The following is a 17,421-nucleotide window of genomic DNA, read 5'->3' on the forward strand; positions in this document are numbered from 1 at the left end:
CTAAAACATATGAAAAGATAATTTACATTACTCATACTAAAAGAAATGCAAATTAAAATCACAAGATACCATTATCAGGCTTCAGACTATTATCAGACTACCAGGTTTCAGATATCAAAAAGTTTGAAACAACATTGTGATAGCTGGGAGTGGAGAAAAGAGCAGATTCATACAGCAGTGGTGGGAGTATGGCCATCTGGAAGAACATTCTCTTAATCCATGGTAATTATGTTCTGTAATGTTGATGAACACTGAATTAGCCAATAATGAGCCACTACAGGTAGGGAAAATACAGGGCTAAGTTCCAGCAAATCTCTGGTCAAAACATTCTTAACAGCATATCAACAAATAACCTTATTTTATATGTGTTTCTGTTTAACCTTTTTTTTTGACAGAGTCTCGCTCTGTCACCCAGGCTGGAGTGCAGTGGTGCGATCTCGGCTCACTGCAAGCTCTGCCTCCCGGGTTCACATCATTCTCCTGCCTCAGCCTCCCTAGTAGCTGGGACTACAGGTGCCCGCCACCACGCCCGGCTAATTTTTTGTATTTTTAGTAGAGACGGGGTTTCACTGTGTTAGCCAGGATGGTCTCTCACTCTCCTGACCTCGTGATCCGCCCATCTCGGCCTCCCAATGTTTAATCTTTTAAAAATATTTACTTATTTATTTACAAATAATTATATGCATAAACACTAGCCAAGAAGGGTTTAACGTTTTCCTGATGCTGGGTAACATGCCCATAAATTTCTTTGGCTTTCAAGGTACAAAACAATGCTGTCCTCTACGCTTTTTTTATTGGTCATCATTCCATGAATCTACTAATTTAGCTGCTTTTCCATCTTTTCCATTGCTGCATATATAGATGTTACTTAAGCACCTTCTGGAGCAGCCTCACATACACATCAGTGAGTTTCCTCTTCTTTTATCTGGGTGTATCATATTGTTGATTCATTAACAATGAATTCACCACTAATAGCACTGTAATTTCTGCCTAAATGAAGCTTATCCAAAATGCACATTTTTCCCCACGAGACACTACCATCTTCTCGCACTTTGAAACACCAGACAGCACTTCAGCACTACGCTTGGCGCAATTTTAAATGGCAAAATCATCATTAAAAAGTGCAAAAATGTGGAAAACATGGCACAAAATAGACCACGAAATGGATACATTCGTAGTACCAGAGCTGAGACAGGAAGGCAGAACATCATCTTGTTCACCTCAGCTGGGAATGTGCACATGAGGTGACTCAAAATGTTTACCACTTCACGCATGTCCACAAGTGACTATGAGAGTGCTGAAATGCAGATTCATGGATTACAAATAAATGTTGGCAAGTAGGCAAATTAACAAATACAGAATCCAGGAATAATGAGGATTGACTGTATATATCAAAATTACACACTCTTTGACCTAGCAATTCTATTTCTAGATATTTATTCCACAGATACGCCCTTATATATATAAAATAACATATTTATAAGAATCTTCATCAAAGTAGCTTTAATCAGCAAGAAACTGGAAACCAATTAATTGCCTATTGGACATATGTATAACTATGATACTGTGTACAATGAAATACTATGTAACAATTAAAAACAAACGAGGAAGCTCTACATGGATATGGAACCAACTACACTGTTTTTCAAACTTTTTGATCACAAACCACAATAAAATCCAAAACCAAATCAAAACAAACAACAACAACAACAAAAAAAACCCACACGTTGTCATTTACTACACACATCTATTTATAACTAAAATTTCACAAAGTAATAATTGCTCTTCTACTTAACAATGTATTGATCTCTTCTACTGGGTTCTTTATAGTCTACTTATTGCTTTTTAAAAATCCTGCTTGTGATTTACTAAATTGATTTAGAACTCATTAATGTGACATGCTGCAGTTGAAAAAAAAAACACTAATCTACAAGATAGCTTGGCGAAAAAAAAAGGTAAGGTGGAGAATAATGTATAGATATGGTGCTGCCATTTTTGTGAAATAAAATAAAAGACGATCATGTATGAACATGCTTGTAAGTACACAGAGTCTCTCTGGAAGACTATCTTAGGAACTGGTGGCAATGGTTGCTGCTGTAGAGGGAACTAGTTGAGTAAGGAACTTGAGTGAAGGGCAACCTATTTTTCACCACCTTCTGAAACTTCTGAATTTGATTCTGTTTTCATATATTTCCTATTTTTTAATTTTAAGAATCTTGATTACCCTGTTAACCTACAATATATATGAAAAATTTCTTCCCTGTTTAGATGAAGACATTCTGATTTTAGCATATATTTTAATTGTCCCTCATTAGAATGTACTATCATGATGTGAAACTAGTCTAAAACTTCCAATTTGTTTCTTGTCTCATGATTATCTAAAACATAAGCAAATCTTGGGATGGGGCATGAAGAAGCCTCTACTTCCATTTACACCAAACACATATACTTAAGGCAAAATCTGCTATGTTCAAAGAGCAATCAAAACAAACAGAACAAAACAAACACACACTGTACCTGACAACTTCCTCAAGCTGCTTTTCCATCAGAAATTTTAAAAGGTCAAAATCATTATAAGTTTTTTTTTAAATAAATAGAGACATTTCTAAGGTTTATCTCACAAAAAAGCTTTCAAAATGTGTTATTAGTTAAGTCCTAATTTATAATTAAAACTCAGCAAAGAGTAGTACAAAGTTTGCTCAAATACGGTTACATAGAAAAATTTAAAATTTCAGTAAAAGAGTAGCATTTACCATCAGTGATATCTGGAAGTTTATAATGTGTCTCCTGATTTTGAGTACTTAATCTGAAATTCTTCCATATACTGAAAATTGAAGTTTATGGTAAGAGTATTAAAAGATAATTCTAATAACACAGCAAACCTGGGAAATGCTACTTCATAGCACTGGAATTTTTCCAGGTGTAATGATTACATGAGGGAGACCATGAACTCCAGCAACATGGGTAAATGAGTGGCCTGAAGTGACACATCTGAGCCTGTGAAAGCACTGGCTATAACGGTCTCGGTGTGGTCAAGCTCCAGCTTATTTCCATCTAGAGAAGCTTCTAGCCTTTCAGTAATGATCATTTTCTTTTGGTAGTGACTAGTAACTGTTTATAACCTCAACTACTGATTGAAAAATGCTTATGTTCTTTAGAAGGCCAAAGCCCAGGGCTTTGTGGGACTTCTAGAAATGCCCAGACCACAAAAAGATTCTCATCAGAAAACATTAACAACACACTAAAATAAGTTCCTGAGTAGGTTTAACATGTGAAACATGGACACAGAGATTTGGCAGAATTCTTCTCCATCAAGTGGCTTCTTAACACATCATGTCATACAAATGCAATGTGAGAAACAGTACACACCATTGATCCTGTTCCAACATTGGAGAATGGCTTAGATAGGGATGCGCTGCACGTGTGCGCTTCATAAATGATGGATTAATTGCATTCTAAGAACCTTCAGGATGTATTTGTACTTAATCTTAGAGGCTAGCCTTTCCAGGAAGTTGTATTTAAGAATTTGGAACAAGTAAATTTATATGCCCAACAGTGGTACTACTTCAGTCTTGGTGGAGCTCTGCTATATAAAGCAGCCCTTAATCCCCAATGCAAGGCTTTGCCTCCTTGTGGCATTTAAATCACCAGCTTTATGGGTTAAAAGAGCTACAAGCTACCTCTCTCATGATGTTTTCCCTAGGATACTTCTCTTTCAAAATCATCCACATATCATCCTGTTTAAATTAAGTCAGACAAAACCGTTTCCTTACCAGGTTTCAAGTAAGTTTTTTCTATCCAAATGGATTCTTTTTTCTGACCAGAAAGAAGTCATCAGCCACTCTCCTCCTCTTTAAAAATATATATACATATATTGTCCTCCAATTGTTGTTAACAACCCCCAGCTGCACTGGCTCCCACACCCACTTAAAACCCCTCTGCTTGGCTTCACATCCCAGACTTGCTTGCAAGGAAAACAGAACTCCAAAATCAGAACCGTCTTGGGCTGGACAGTTGCCAAGTTAGCTGCCACTCCTGAGCCTTAGGTCAAATGGCACGCCCTGAGACATTTTGCACAGTATTTAAGTTACTCCTTATTGAATAAAGAGAAATTCATTTTTTAAATGGGAAGAATGAGGCGCTGTAAATAGAACAGCCTCCTCTTATCACTGTAGATTTTTGCCCCTGGTTGTTAAGGTCTTTATAACCAGTAGGGGGTTTATCTCTAGAAAAAAAATGCAAAGACGCTTTACTGTCTTGACATGGAATCCTTAGACTCATATAATGCATGTCCCATTACGGCCGTGAAGAAACTTTGACTTGGCATGCTTCCCTGAAAAACTTTCACCACTTAACTGTCTTGGGAGCAACAGGGATTGAGTTCTATAGAATCCTGGTTACACTAAGCCAAGAAAATAATCATTCCCTCTTTCCAAGGCTTGTTCAGATTTGTTCAAGACTAACCAACAAAGGATGCTGACTGAAAAGAGGAGGATGTGGGTCAAATAGTAACACGAGCCCTGGAGGACACTTCAATTATCTTCCTGTTTTAGCCTTTTATTGTATTAGAAGCTGCTGGAAACAGGGCCACTTGGTTGGGACTTGGAAGTTCTCTGGTGAACAGAAAACCATTCAGTAAAACAAGTTTTATTAAAACGCAATTTTATTCATTCAACCAATATATTTTTAGGATTTATTTCATGGTAAACTCTATTAATCTTTGAGCAGATGAAACTGACTATAAAATTTCCTGAGTGTAGTAAGAATTACATAGTCACTAGAATTCTATTCATAAATTTTTGTATTCTATATTTCAGATGGAAAACTTTGTGAGCCAAAAAATAATAATTCTTGGCAAGATAATCACTAGAACTATACTTCTCTTGATGGAGAAGAAAATTACAGATGAAAATCTATTTCCAATATTCAGAGTATATTAGTGATACAATATATAGAGATATGTTCATGATTTAAAGGAAAGAAAGTCCTGGTATAAACAAAGTGGCAGATTATAGATACTTGCAATCAATATCTTTGTATTATAAAACCAAAACTAATTCTGAAAATATTAATCTCAGAGCACTACTTCATCAGATTAATGCTACTCTTCATTGTTGAAAAGTTTAAATATCATGTCTGCCTCATTCAGCTTGCATCTAAGTTACTTAATGTTCTTCTTTCCATCTGATCCTTAAATAAGAACTAAAATGTGGCTTATCTCTTAAGAGATATCTTCACTATAGTGAAGATGTAACGATTCCAAAACATTGCTGAGGCACTAAAGAAATGAGCTTCCAACCATGACAATGGACTGTCACATAGAACAAAGTTTTAATTCCATTTTTAAGATAAAGTTATTAACATCAGACAAACATCTATAAGTACCTCTTTTCCCACTACCAGCCTAAAAGCTAATTTGCCTTCTCTTTGATGGTTATTTTTATGATCATGTGAGCCCAGCAGAAATGCCTAGTCATAAGTGCTCACTGTGGCGTGTGCCATGTAATGGAAATAAGTGATATTGCTGGTGCCCTGAGAATGAAGCTCCTTTGAAGTACATGTGTTTATAAGTGCTCGCCAAATTTTTAATACCAGTAAAACCAAAAGGCGGTTTGGAATTTTAACTAACAGTAAAATAACCTTTTATCTTTTTAATGTTCCAGGAAGCATCAATTCAATTTAACATTTTTTATTTTGAAACCACGGCATACTTTGGTAACAGCAACAAAACAAAGTACTTGATAAAGAACTTTGCCTATTCTGAAAAGAGGGAGGAAAATACTGCATTTGAGTTCTAATTGGCCACAGTAAAACAGTTTGATTTGATAGAGCTATGTCTACAATGATAAAATAACTCATTATCCTTTCAGGTAATTATGTGAGAACCTGCGAACATTTTCATATAATAAATCATATACCATTTACATAAAGTTTAAAATCAAGGAAAACTAAACAATGTATCATTTAGAGATACACAAAAGTGTAAAAAAGCTTTCAGGAAAAGTAGGGGGTAAACACAAAGTAAAGGATGGGGAGAAAGCACAGTAGTAAGATCAGAGAGGCCCACATGGGGGCTTCAAACATATGGCTAATGGGTAATTTCTTAGGCTCGGTGGCAGGTCCACAGGTGTTCATTTTATTATTGTCCTTTATAACTTACAAATTTATTATGTCCTTCTTTTAAAAATATATGAAACATTTCATAGTAAAAGATGAAAAAAAGGATAAAAGGGTAGCCGGACAAATGGAAGCAGGATCATGTACAAAAGTTAATTATCAGCATTATGAACACATCTGTCGATAGGAAAGAACCTGAAGTTATTCTCTGGGTAAGGTGGGGTTAACTCAATGGCAAGGTAACAATTACATGTGTGCTCATCACATAGTCAGGCTCTGGATGAACTGTGGGCCTCAAATCTGTTTAGGATGAAGAACTCCAACACAAGCTTGGCACAAAGGCCACTGGCTAAACACACAGCCTCTTTTTACCTCTAAGAGCCCATATGGCTCCTATCCTAAATTGCTTAAGATTTTTCTTAAAGACATGGAATCTGTTTTTCATTGATCCCCATATTCACTGCTTCCTACTGACCACTCCCTGGCAGATACCCTTGAACTTCATAGGGTCTACCAGGCTCCCAACAACACATGTTTTGGTACAAGGTGCAAAACAAGAAATTAACCCATATACTAAGATTGGCTGTTTATGCTATATATTTGCATATATTCTAATTACCTGTATCTAATTACAAGTTTAAAATGGTAAAGAACTCATTTTTTCACCAGAAGACTTGATTTGATATGCCTTTGTTTATTCATTTATTAACCATACTATATACGGCAGCCTCAATAAAGCACTTCTGTAGAGGCCTGGAAAGCACATGTAATTGTACTTCAGCAGGTAAAAATATATTGGCTTATTTTTTCTCTAAAAGCAGAGAGAAAATTAACTCTTTTCAGCTGTTTCATTCCAGGGACAAGCATTTGCTTTGCGTTAAATCAGCCATTTGTAGGCTGGGCTCTGTCGGCATCTCATGATCTGGGGGTAGGAGGTGGCCGGATGCGTGTTGCAAACATGTTCACATCCAAATTGTCCCTTTACAAGGCTATTTGCAGAGACTTTCCTCTGTGATCCCTTTAAACTGCCTCAAAATTATCTAGTTCTTGGATGCTCCTCATTATTCAACATTTCCAACCAATATTGTTTGTTTTTTTATGAGCATGAGAATATTTTCTTTTGTATTTCATTTTTCTGGAACAAGAGTCAACTTCTTTAAAGTTTCTGCTAAATCATCAATAAAGAAACTCCATTTGGCACCTAAATCATCCATCCAATAATTATGGGGAGCCTATTAAGTTCAATATGACATAGCTTCTGCCCTCGAATAGTTCACAATCGGGTGGTATGATTCTTAGAAGCAGTGGAATTTTCCGGTGCCTGGAAAGATACTTCAAACCTCTATAGCCCCTGTGTGTGTCACTGGAGCTCAAAGACCTGTGATTTATTCCTCTCAAATAACTGAGTTCAGAAAAAAGATTAAGAAGTGCTGGCCTTCGAGAAGGGGCTAGGATGTGTCACAGTCATTGTTGGAATGTCAATTGCATGGTGCTAACAGAGCACAAGGAAGGAGCAAATTACCTGGGGGGAGGGCTTCCAGAGGATTCCAAGAAGATTCACATTTGATCAGGGTTTTAAAGACTTGTATTGGCCCAGAGCTTAGCACAGCAAGAGCATATGCAAGTTATTGGGGAAAAAAAAATAACTCTTTGGAAGAACAAGTGATGTGGGGTGGCCAGAGTTGAGACATTGAGAATGAATGAAGGAAGAGAAAAACTAGTTGAACTCCATGAACATAAACAATTATTACAATTATTTGTCATTTTTTTTTAAAAAAAGAACTAGCCAGAAATAACACTGAAAGCATATTCTGAGGTCAGATTAGGGGATGCCATTTCCCATCAAGTTAGGTAGCTCCCATTTGTGCTATAAGAAATTCACCAGCAGAGGGTGTGTGTGAGTGTGTGTGTGTGTCTGTCTGTCTGTCTGTGTGCTGCCTGCTGAAAAAAAAAAAGGTAGAGAGCATTGAAGTAACAGTAAGATATACATGTTTGTTTTATTTTAGCATAGATAAGAAGACTCAACATTTAGCTTAGACATAAACTAATTACATATACTTATGTCACTCTTGGGTTGAACAGTGTCCTTCTGATCTTGGGATTGGTGTGGCTCTCTAGGTCAGGTTTTCATTTTTGCCCTTTCTTCTTTGGGGAAGTCTTCTCTCCTGCCCCTGGTTTGGGACCCATGGCTATGTTCTCTGGGCCAGCTGCAGAGTTGTTCTATAGAAACAACTCTGGGAGCAATCATGGAGATGGGACTGAGGGGACAAATAGAGGAAGAAAGGCTGGAGGTGAGGAGGCTAAGGAGGTGAGGGAAACTTGATTACAGACTGCAATGTAAGAGGACACACATCATATTTGTCCTAGAGGGTCCCCAAAAAGAGAATCAGGATCTACTGATGAAAACCAAAACCCAACATCTGCCTAAAGATGGCAACAGAGCACCTTAATTTGTCATCACAGCTCATTAGATGAAAGGGCTTAAAAGGTTTATTAGTTATCTACTGCTACGTAATAAATTCTCTCAAAATGTGGTGGTTTAAGACAGCAAACACTATCTCACAGTTTCTGTGGGTCAGAAATTCCACGGTGGCTTCCTTGGGTGGTTCTTTTGCAGGGTCTCCAATGAGATTTCAGTCAAGATGTTGCCATAGACTGCTGTCGTCTGAAGGCTCACTCAGGTCTCTGAGGCCGTTGGCAGGAAGCCCCGGTTCCTCAGAAGCAGCTGTTGGGAGGAAGTCGCAGTTTTTTTGCGAAGTGGGCTTCCCCACAGTGCTGCTTGAGTGTCCTCATGACATGGCAGTTGGTCTCACCCAGAGGGAGTGATTCAACAAAGGGCCCAAGGAGGAAGCCACAATGCCTTTTTGACCTAGTCTCAGAAATCGGACACTGTCACTTCTGCCATAAATTTATTGGTTGGAAGTGAGTCTCTAGTGTTTGGCTCACAGTCAAGGGCAGGGAAATTGAGCTCCACCTCTTGAAGGGAGGAGTATTCAACAAACTATGGAAAAAGTACCTGTAACAGGGTCACACAAGTGGACTTTGAAAGTTCCTTCATACCTGAGATTCTCCGATTCTATTCATGAATCAGTAGACAAAGGGCAAACCTCAAAAGTGTCTGTTACTTGAGTCTATCACCTTGGAAGCAGCCCACTGGAGCTCTGATAACTAATGTATTTGTCAAGAGGAAAGTCTACGTAACGGCTTCCAGGAAACTCCATCAAGTGGCAATGAGGTTTGACTGAAACTGCTTGTGTGGTGTAATGAGAACATTATTTACAATTTTGAGAAAAGAAAGTGGACACAGAAAAGGCTACAGTAGGAGATTGTGTGATTATTTTATTCTTGGGACCAAAAAAGTGATTAACAATATACAGCAGTTAAGTACTTTTTTTTTAATTTTGGAAATTGTTTTATTTGGATGTGTAGAAAAGAAAGACTTCTGAGCTTTCCTGGTTACTAGAAATTACTGAGCATCCAGGAGCCACGAGTTTATAGTTATGCTCTTACGACAGTGAAAAAGCAATAAATGGGAAGTCATGGTCCAAACATGAAGCAAATTAATTTATAGCCTGATTTGGAGTAACTGATAGAAAGGAGAATCCACTTGATCTTGATGACTGAAACAGTCCCCTTTTACAGGCAGAGGTTTATGACAAACCCTGATCTTTATGGGTCCGATCTTCTGCTTCTAGGGTATGCAGTGAGCACTATTTACACTATAATCTTGATGCTGTTAATGCTGGTTACTGACATTATTTAGAACCAACCCCTGATCAAATTATAGAGACAAGTACAGATATAAGAAGGCAAATGTTAATAATAATAACAACAATGGTATTGTTGACAGAGGTTGAGGTGAGGTAGGAGAGTAAAAGAGGAAGAGAAAAGGAGAAAAGCAAATGCTATAAGGTCTGAATGTTTGTTTCCTCCAAAATCCATGTTGAAACCTATTCCCCAATACGGCAGTATTAAGATGTGGGACCCTGAAGAGGTGATTAGGTCATGAGGACTCTGCCCTCATGAATGGATTAATACCTTCATAGATTAATGGGTTATCATGGGAGTGGAACTGGTGGCTTTATAAGAAGATGAAGAGAGACCTGAGCTAGCACACTTAGCCCCCTCACCATGTGACATCCTGTGCCCCTATGGGACTCTACAGATAGTCCCTGCCGGCAAGAAGGCCCTCAACACATGCAGCCCCTTGACCTTGGACTTCTGAGCCTCCATAACCGTAAGAAATAAATTAATTTTCTTTACAAATTACTCAGATATTCTGTTAGTTTTAGGTATTCTGTTATAAGCAATAGAAAACAGACTAACAGAAAACAGTGCATGAACTTTCCTCAACTTACATAGTTGAAATGGTGAGGAATGTTTGATAGACATTAAAGTTAATGCATCAAGAAACAGTGTGTTAAAGTGCAATAAAATTAAACATATTATTTCAAGTTAGAGTAGAATTCCAACAAAAATCAGGAAGGAAGGGAAGTGGGACATGGTGTGAGCTAAGTTCTTAATTTTTTCACAGCAAGGGGTCACAAGTTACTGACTAATCAAGAAATAGATGTGTGAGCACATTCTATAGAGTGAGGGTGTTTCCCGTGAGAATAACCAGAACCAACGACTGACTCGTGGCTCTGGAAATGGAGTGTAAAAGGTGACTTTCACATCTTTGATTCCTGTCCTTCTGTACTGTTTGAATTTACTTTGTTTCCTATCCTTCTATACTGAATTTATTTTCTTACCAAATACTTAACATTCATAACTTTTATAGAAAGTTCACATAATTGGTAGCATCTATAAGTTGACATTAGCCTATGTTCGCCAGGTTTTAGTAGATAAGCTTCACAAGCATCAACACCTCCAGTTAACGAACGGCAAGGTTTCACTTATTTCATAAACCGGCACTTCACACTTAATGCTTCCTCTTGAAATAAAGAGTAGGAACCAGTTTATAAATCACTACATTGGTAATAAAAACTATATAACGTGAGCTAAAATACTATGACTTATCCTTAAATATGCATTTCTGTACCACCAAAAATGAAAAGACAACCAAAAAGACATTACAGTTTTCAGGGTTAACACAAATGGGTAAGAGTCCAGGCTCAGCAAAGTACTATGATACTCCTTTTTAGGAATAATCGATGAAACAATTTTAATGCCCGTCCCCCCCGCAATCCACCGCTGCCCAAACACTAAGGGTTATTCTTCTGAGGTTTTTTGTTTGTTTGCTTGTTTTATTATACTTTAAGTTCTGGGATACATGTGCAGAACATGCACGTTTGTTACATAGGTATACACGTGCCATGGAGGGCTTGCTGCACCCATCAACCTGTCATCTACATTAAGTATTCCTCCTGATGCTATCCCTCCCCTAGCCCCGCACCCGGTGACAAGCTCTGGTGTGTGATATTCCCCTCTCTGTGTCCATGTGTTCTCACTGTTCAACTCCCAGTTATGAGTGAGAAAATGTGGTGTTTGGTTTTCTGTTCCTGTGTTAAGTTTGCTGAGAATGATGGTTTCCAACTTCATCCATGTCCCTGCAAAGGTTTTACGGAAACCCCATGTCCATCCTCTGCATATGTTTAAAACCAACCAGGTTGGGTTTAACTATCTAACTGGAAGAATATTCAAAGGATTCAACAACGATTAAGATACCAAAGAAGAAAACTAGTATTTGTCTTGGTTTAACAAAACATGACTGTTAAAAAGCACATCTCCTTGGAATAACCTAGGTACTATGTACAGAGGGTAGAAGGAGACACTATGGCAAAAAAAAAAAAAAAAAAAATACAGCTGGTGGTTAGTGTCCAGGTGGAGAAAAAGGCCTTTTATATAAAGTGTACTTTTTCTCTGAGGAATGAACAAAGAGATTTTATGAAAATGTTTTGGGCTTCTATAGAAAAAGTGTTTTTTATACCCATAAAAAACACTCAGTCTTCTATTTTATAAACTATGAAGGGACGTGTACTGTAGCAATTGACAACAATCACACAATATACATCAGGCACCACTCACACTTTCTGTAAGGAAATTTATAGGACGGGTTAAACTACCACAACCCCCGTGGATGACCTATAGTGTTTGTATTAAAAAAAACAAAAAACAAAAAACAAAACAGAAGAATGGACTAATACACTGAGCTATCGCCATACAGTAGAATATAACACAGCAATGAAAACGTACAAACTCCTACAGCATGTAACATTGTTGAATCTAACAAGCTTGAATGCTGACTGAAGATTAGACACAAGCGATACATATTCCTGATTCTATTTATATAATAAATAAAACCAGGCAGAACTAACCATGGTGTTAGAAGTGAGCATACTGTTTAAGGGGATAGAGACCAGAAGGCGTCAAAAGGGAACTTCGGGGGTTGTGGTAAAGTTCTATTTTTTTTTAACCTGGATGCTGGTTACAGGGGGTGGGTTTACTTTGTGATAATTCATCAAGCAGTTGCAGTTATGATTTGTACACTTTTCTAAATGTATGTATGTTTCAGTTAAAAATAGTGCCCCTGCTAATGCATGTGTCACCTTTATGCAGATTTTTTCAATGTGTCCCCTCTGGAGAGATGGATTAGAAAAAGGCAACCCTGTGGTCAGCGGCAGCCCCACAACTCTGTGCCTTCACGGAGGGTGGGCTGGGTTTCATCCCCACTGGTGCTTGGCTAGAAACAAAACCACACATCTGGATGGACATCTGCAAATCTGCAAAAACGCTCATTTGACCCTCCCTCACCACAGCTTTATGAGGAGGCCAGGGCAGACGCCCTTGCTTTACAGATGAGGAAGTAGCATGGAACAGCAAGACCAATGCATGAAGGTGTCATGGCTAACAAGCCACGGAGCCAGGACTGACCTCTAGGCCAGTAGCTCTTCACACGCTTATTCCTTTTGGGGAAGGGGAGCAGGAAGAAGCTTCTCTCTCTATTACTGTGTGCCTTGTTATGGGTCACTTCAAATGCTTTGTGGAATAAGATAGGGCATGAATACAGGGTCCAACATTCTTAATACTAGGACTTTAGTAAAGGTCCTTGGTTCTAAGCTTATTTGAAATATATTCTCTAAGTGTATACTTAAAAATGAACACTCATCTTTTACATGCTTACCTATGGAAAAAGATCAGTAGAACAGGGAAGTTCAGATATCAATAAAGCATGCTGACCCTCCCTCAGTTTAAAATTATTGACTTAAGGGTATAAACATTTTCATTTTTTCTTGGAAAAAAAAAATAGAAAGACACACACAATGCATATGTCTCACTTACCTAGAAGTGTCTGCTTATTTTGGGAGGAGTCAGGCTCGGCAGAACATCTGCATGAACGGAGAACAATCACTCCGCCAAGCACGCCATCTTCACTGGCGAGGAAAGGTGAACCTAGACAAAGGACTAGTAGTTATTTTTCAGTGAATTTTACTTTTTTAATTTTCAATTTTCATTTGATTATTAGAACAAAAATGTGGCATGAATAAGATCTTGAAAAATGCCCATTTTCTGATAATCACCATTGTTCACACCTCATTAGATACTTGATGGCAAAGGCAGGTTTATGCCTGAACAGGGGCCATTTGGCAAAGAAAATGCCACATGCTGTCAAGAAGCTGTAAGTGGGGGAGGGATGTGCATTACTGTATTCAGAATGGAATTGGAAACGTCACCAGATTAAAGGACCAAAACACAAATACAGGAAAAAACGCTCAACCACTCCCTTTGATCAACTCTTAGGGATCACTTACCACAGGCTCTCCCTGCTGTCAGGGACACACCACCAAAAGCTTCAGTTTACTACTTTAAATGCAATTTGAAACAATAAGCCACAAACTTTATTATAAACATTTTTAAATGCTTCTGATGGTTCTCACAAATAAGGGTGAAACTGCATTTCTATGATGAGAGTCTGGTGGTTAGAAAGAGTTGGGCCTCCTTGAGATCTCACACACTGAACCACTGTGAACACTGTATTTTAAAACCCCTCATTTTTCTTGCCCAAGGACATCTTCAAACATCTGGCATAGCAAGTGAGCACATGGAGAATAAATGCAAAATTAACCCAAGAACTATCAAAGAGAGTAGTAAAAAATCAAACCCAACCAAACTGGATTTGGTGGGAGCTTCTGGTTAAACTTACTATATTAAATACATGTATTTTTCTCCCTCCCTCTCCAAATCCTAGTGAACTGATGGGAAAGGAAGAAAAAAGCCATAGCCCAATAAGGGCAGAGAAAGAGGCAGACAAGGAAAAAACTGACCTTTTGGAAAACAGTAAGAAGACAGATAAGTGGTTGCTCACCTAGCAAACCCATGAAAGCTGAAACCTAAGTTTTCATGAGGCAGGAGAAAACTGGAGTGGAGGATACCCACAGGAAACCAAACCAGTTTTACCATAAAATGCAAAAAGTTTCAGAAATTGTAGGCTTCAAGTTCCTCTGAAGGCAGGGGTACAGGGTAGAGATGATAAAAGATGGTAGGTTGACAGTGTCCAAAAAGAATCCTCTAGACCAGAGGTTGTCCTGCTAAGAATGCCATTATTTTGTTTTGTTTTTAGTTTTTAAAGGGTTGTTTAAAAAAAAAAAAAAAAAAAAGGAGGAGGAGTAAGAGAAGGAGGACAACATGCCACAGAGACCGTGACACAGGCTGCAAAGCCCATAATCTTTATTTTCTAGCTCTTTACAGAAAAACTTTGCCAACTCCTGATCTAGAACAGGAGATCGGAACTGCAATTCCTTTCCAAAAAGGAAGTGACTCCTCCCTAACCCTGAAGAAGCCAGGATATTTACTCTCTAGAGAAGGTGAACCAGAGAGTCGAGACTTGGGAGCATCAGGGTTAGCCCGGGCAGGAAAGAGGCTACACACTGAAAACAGGGAGCTGAGGTGTAAGTCTTTATGCAAAACAGTGAAATAACCAGCTCCCAGGATGCAAGAAATCAAGCTGATATCCTCCAAGAAGACACTGGATAATCCCCTTCCAGCAACACAGTCAACTCAAGACTAAAAACCTACTTGAGAGACACCCCCAAGAAAACGTGTCCTTGCCTTAGGGTAAGAGCTTCAAGATGACAAGTATGAGTCGTACACAAAAGGTTTTTAGTTGGGCTTGGCGTTTAACTATTAAATAGTTAATACCAAACAGTTGATATTTAACTATTAAAGAGTACACACAATCTAGGATTATTAGTTGTTTTAGTTGGGCCTCTGCTTTAGGAAAGACGGAGACCAAATGAAACAAAATAGTACGGCATCATCCTGATACCAAGGCCTGGCAGAGACACAACCAAAAAAGAGAATTTTACACCAATATCCTTGATGAACACTGATGCAAAAATCCTCAATAAAATACTGGCAAACCGAATCCAGCAGCACATCAAAAAGCTTATCCACCATGATCAAGTAGGCTTCATCCCTGGGATGCAAGGCTGGTTCAACATACGAAAATCAATAAATGTAATCCAGCATATAAACAGAACCAATGACAAAAACCACACGATTATCTCAATAGATGCAGAAAAGGCCTTTGACAAAATACAACAACGCTTCATGCTAAAAACTCTCAATAAATTAGGTATTGATGGGACGTATCTCAAAATAATAAGAGCTATCTATGGCAAACCCACAGCCAATATCATACTGAATGGGCAAAAACTGGAAGCATTCCCTTCGAAAACTGGCACAAGACAGGGATGCTCTCTCTCACCACTCCTATTCAACATAGTGTTGGAAGTTCTGGCCAGGGCAATCAGGCAGGAGAGGGAAATAAAGGGCATTTGATTAGGAAAAGAAGGCGTCAAACTGTCCCTGTTTGCAGATGACATGATTGTATATCTAGAAAACCCCATCGTCTCAGCCCAAAATCTCCTTAAGCTGATAGACAACTTCAGCAAAGTCTCAGGATACAAAATCAATGTGCAAAAATCACAAGCATTCTTATACACCAATAACAGACAACCAGAGAGCCAAATCATAAGTGAACTCCAATTCACAAATTGCTTCAGAGAGAATAAAATACCTAGGAATCCAACTTACAAGGGACACGAAGGACCTCTTCAAGGAGAACTACAAACCACTGCTCAATGAAATAAAAGAGGATACAAACAAATGGAAGAACATTCCATGCTCATGGTGGGAAGAATCAATATCGTGAAAATGGCCATACTGCCCAAGGTAATTTATAGATTCAATGCCATCCCCATCAAGCTACCAATGACTTTCTTCACAGAATTAGAAAAAACTACTTTGAAGTTCATATGGAACCAAAAAGGAGCCCACATTGCCAAGTCAATCCTAAGCCAAAAGAACAAAGCTGGAGGCATCACGCTACCTGACTTCAAACTATACTACAAAGCCACAGTAACCAAAACAGCATGGTACTGGTACCAAAACAGAGACACAGACCAATGGAATAGAACAGAGCCCTCAGAAATAAGGCCACATATTCTACAACCATCTGATCTTTGACAAACCTGACAAAAACAAGCAATGGGGAAAGGATTCCCTATTTAATAAATGGTGCTGGGAAAACTGGCTAGCCATATGTAGAAAGCTGAAACTGGATCCCTTCCTTACACCTTATACAAAAATTAATTCAAGATGGATTAAAGACTTACATGTTAGACCTAAAACCATAAAAACCCTAGAAGAAAACCTAGGCAATACCATTCAGGACATAGGCATGGGCAAGGACTTCATGTCTAAAACACCAAAAGCAATGGCAATGAAAGCCAAAATTGACAAATGGGATCTAATTAAACTAAAGAGCTTCTGCACAGCAAAAGAAACTACCATTAGAGTGAACAGGCAACCTACAGAATGGGAGAAAATTTTTGCAATCTACTCATCTGACAAAGGGCTAATATCCAGAATCTACAATGAACTCAAACAAATTTACAAGAAAAAAACAAACAACCCCAACAAAAAGTGGGCGAAGGATATGAACAGACACTTCTCAAAAGAAGACATTTATGCAGCTAAAAGACACATGAAAAAATGCTCATCATCACTGGCCATCAGAGAAATGCAAATCAAAACCACAATGAGATACCATCTCATATCAGTTAGAATGGCCATCATTAAAAAGTCAGGAAACAACAGGTGCTGGAGGGGATGTGGAGAAATAGGAACACTTTTACACTGTTGGTGGGACTGTAAACTAGTTCAACCATTGTGGAAGTCAGTCTGGTGATTCCTCAGGGATCTAGAACTAGAAATAACATTTGACCCAGCAATCCCATTACTGGGTATATACCCAAAGGACTATAAATCATGCTGCTATAAAGACACATGCACACATATGTT

At 38.3% G+C, this 17,421-nt stretch overlaps 1 protein-coding gene across 4 annotated transcripts in view; it reads right to left on the reverse strand.

Moving 5' to 3' along the window:
- TASP1 (taspase 1) overlaps positions 1-17,421 on the reverse strand; it is a 259,919-nt gene that overhangs the window by 32,926 nt on the left and 209,572 nt on the right. For all 4 annotated transcript variants that reach the window (XR_004032224.1, XM_003252048.2, XM_030821990.1 and 1 more), the window contains one exon: positions 13,399-13,509. Coding sequence is in view for 3 of the 4 variants with exons in the window: in XM_003252048.2 (XP_003252096.1) it covers positions 13,399-13,509 (111 nt within the window). In the remaining variant the exon portion in view is untranslated. The remainder of the gene's footprint in view (positions 1-13,398; positions 13,510-17,421) is intronic.

Source organism: Nomascus leucogenys, chromosome 11, assembly GCF_006542625.1.
Source record: "Nomascus leucogenys isolate Asia chromosome 11, Asia_NLE_v1, whole genome shotgun sequence".
NCBI classification, from domain to species: Eukaryota; Metazoa; Chordata; class Mammalia; order Primates; family Hylobatidae; genus Nomascus; species Nomascus leucogenys.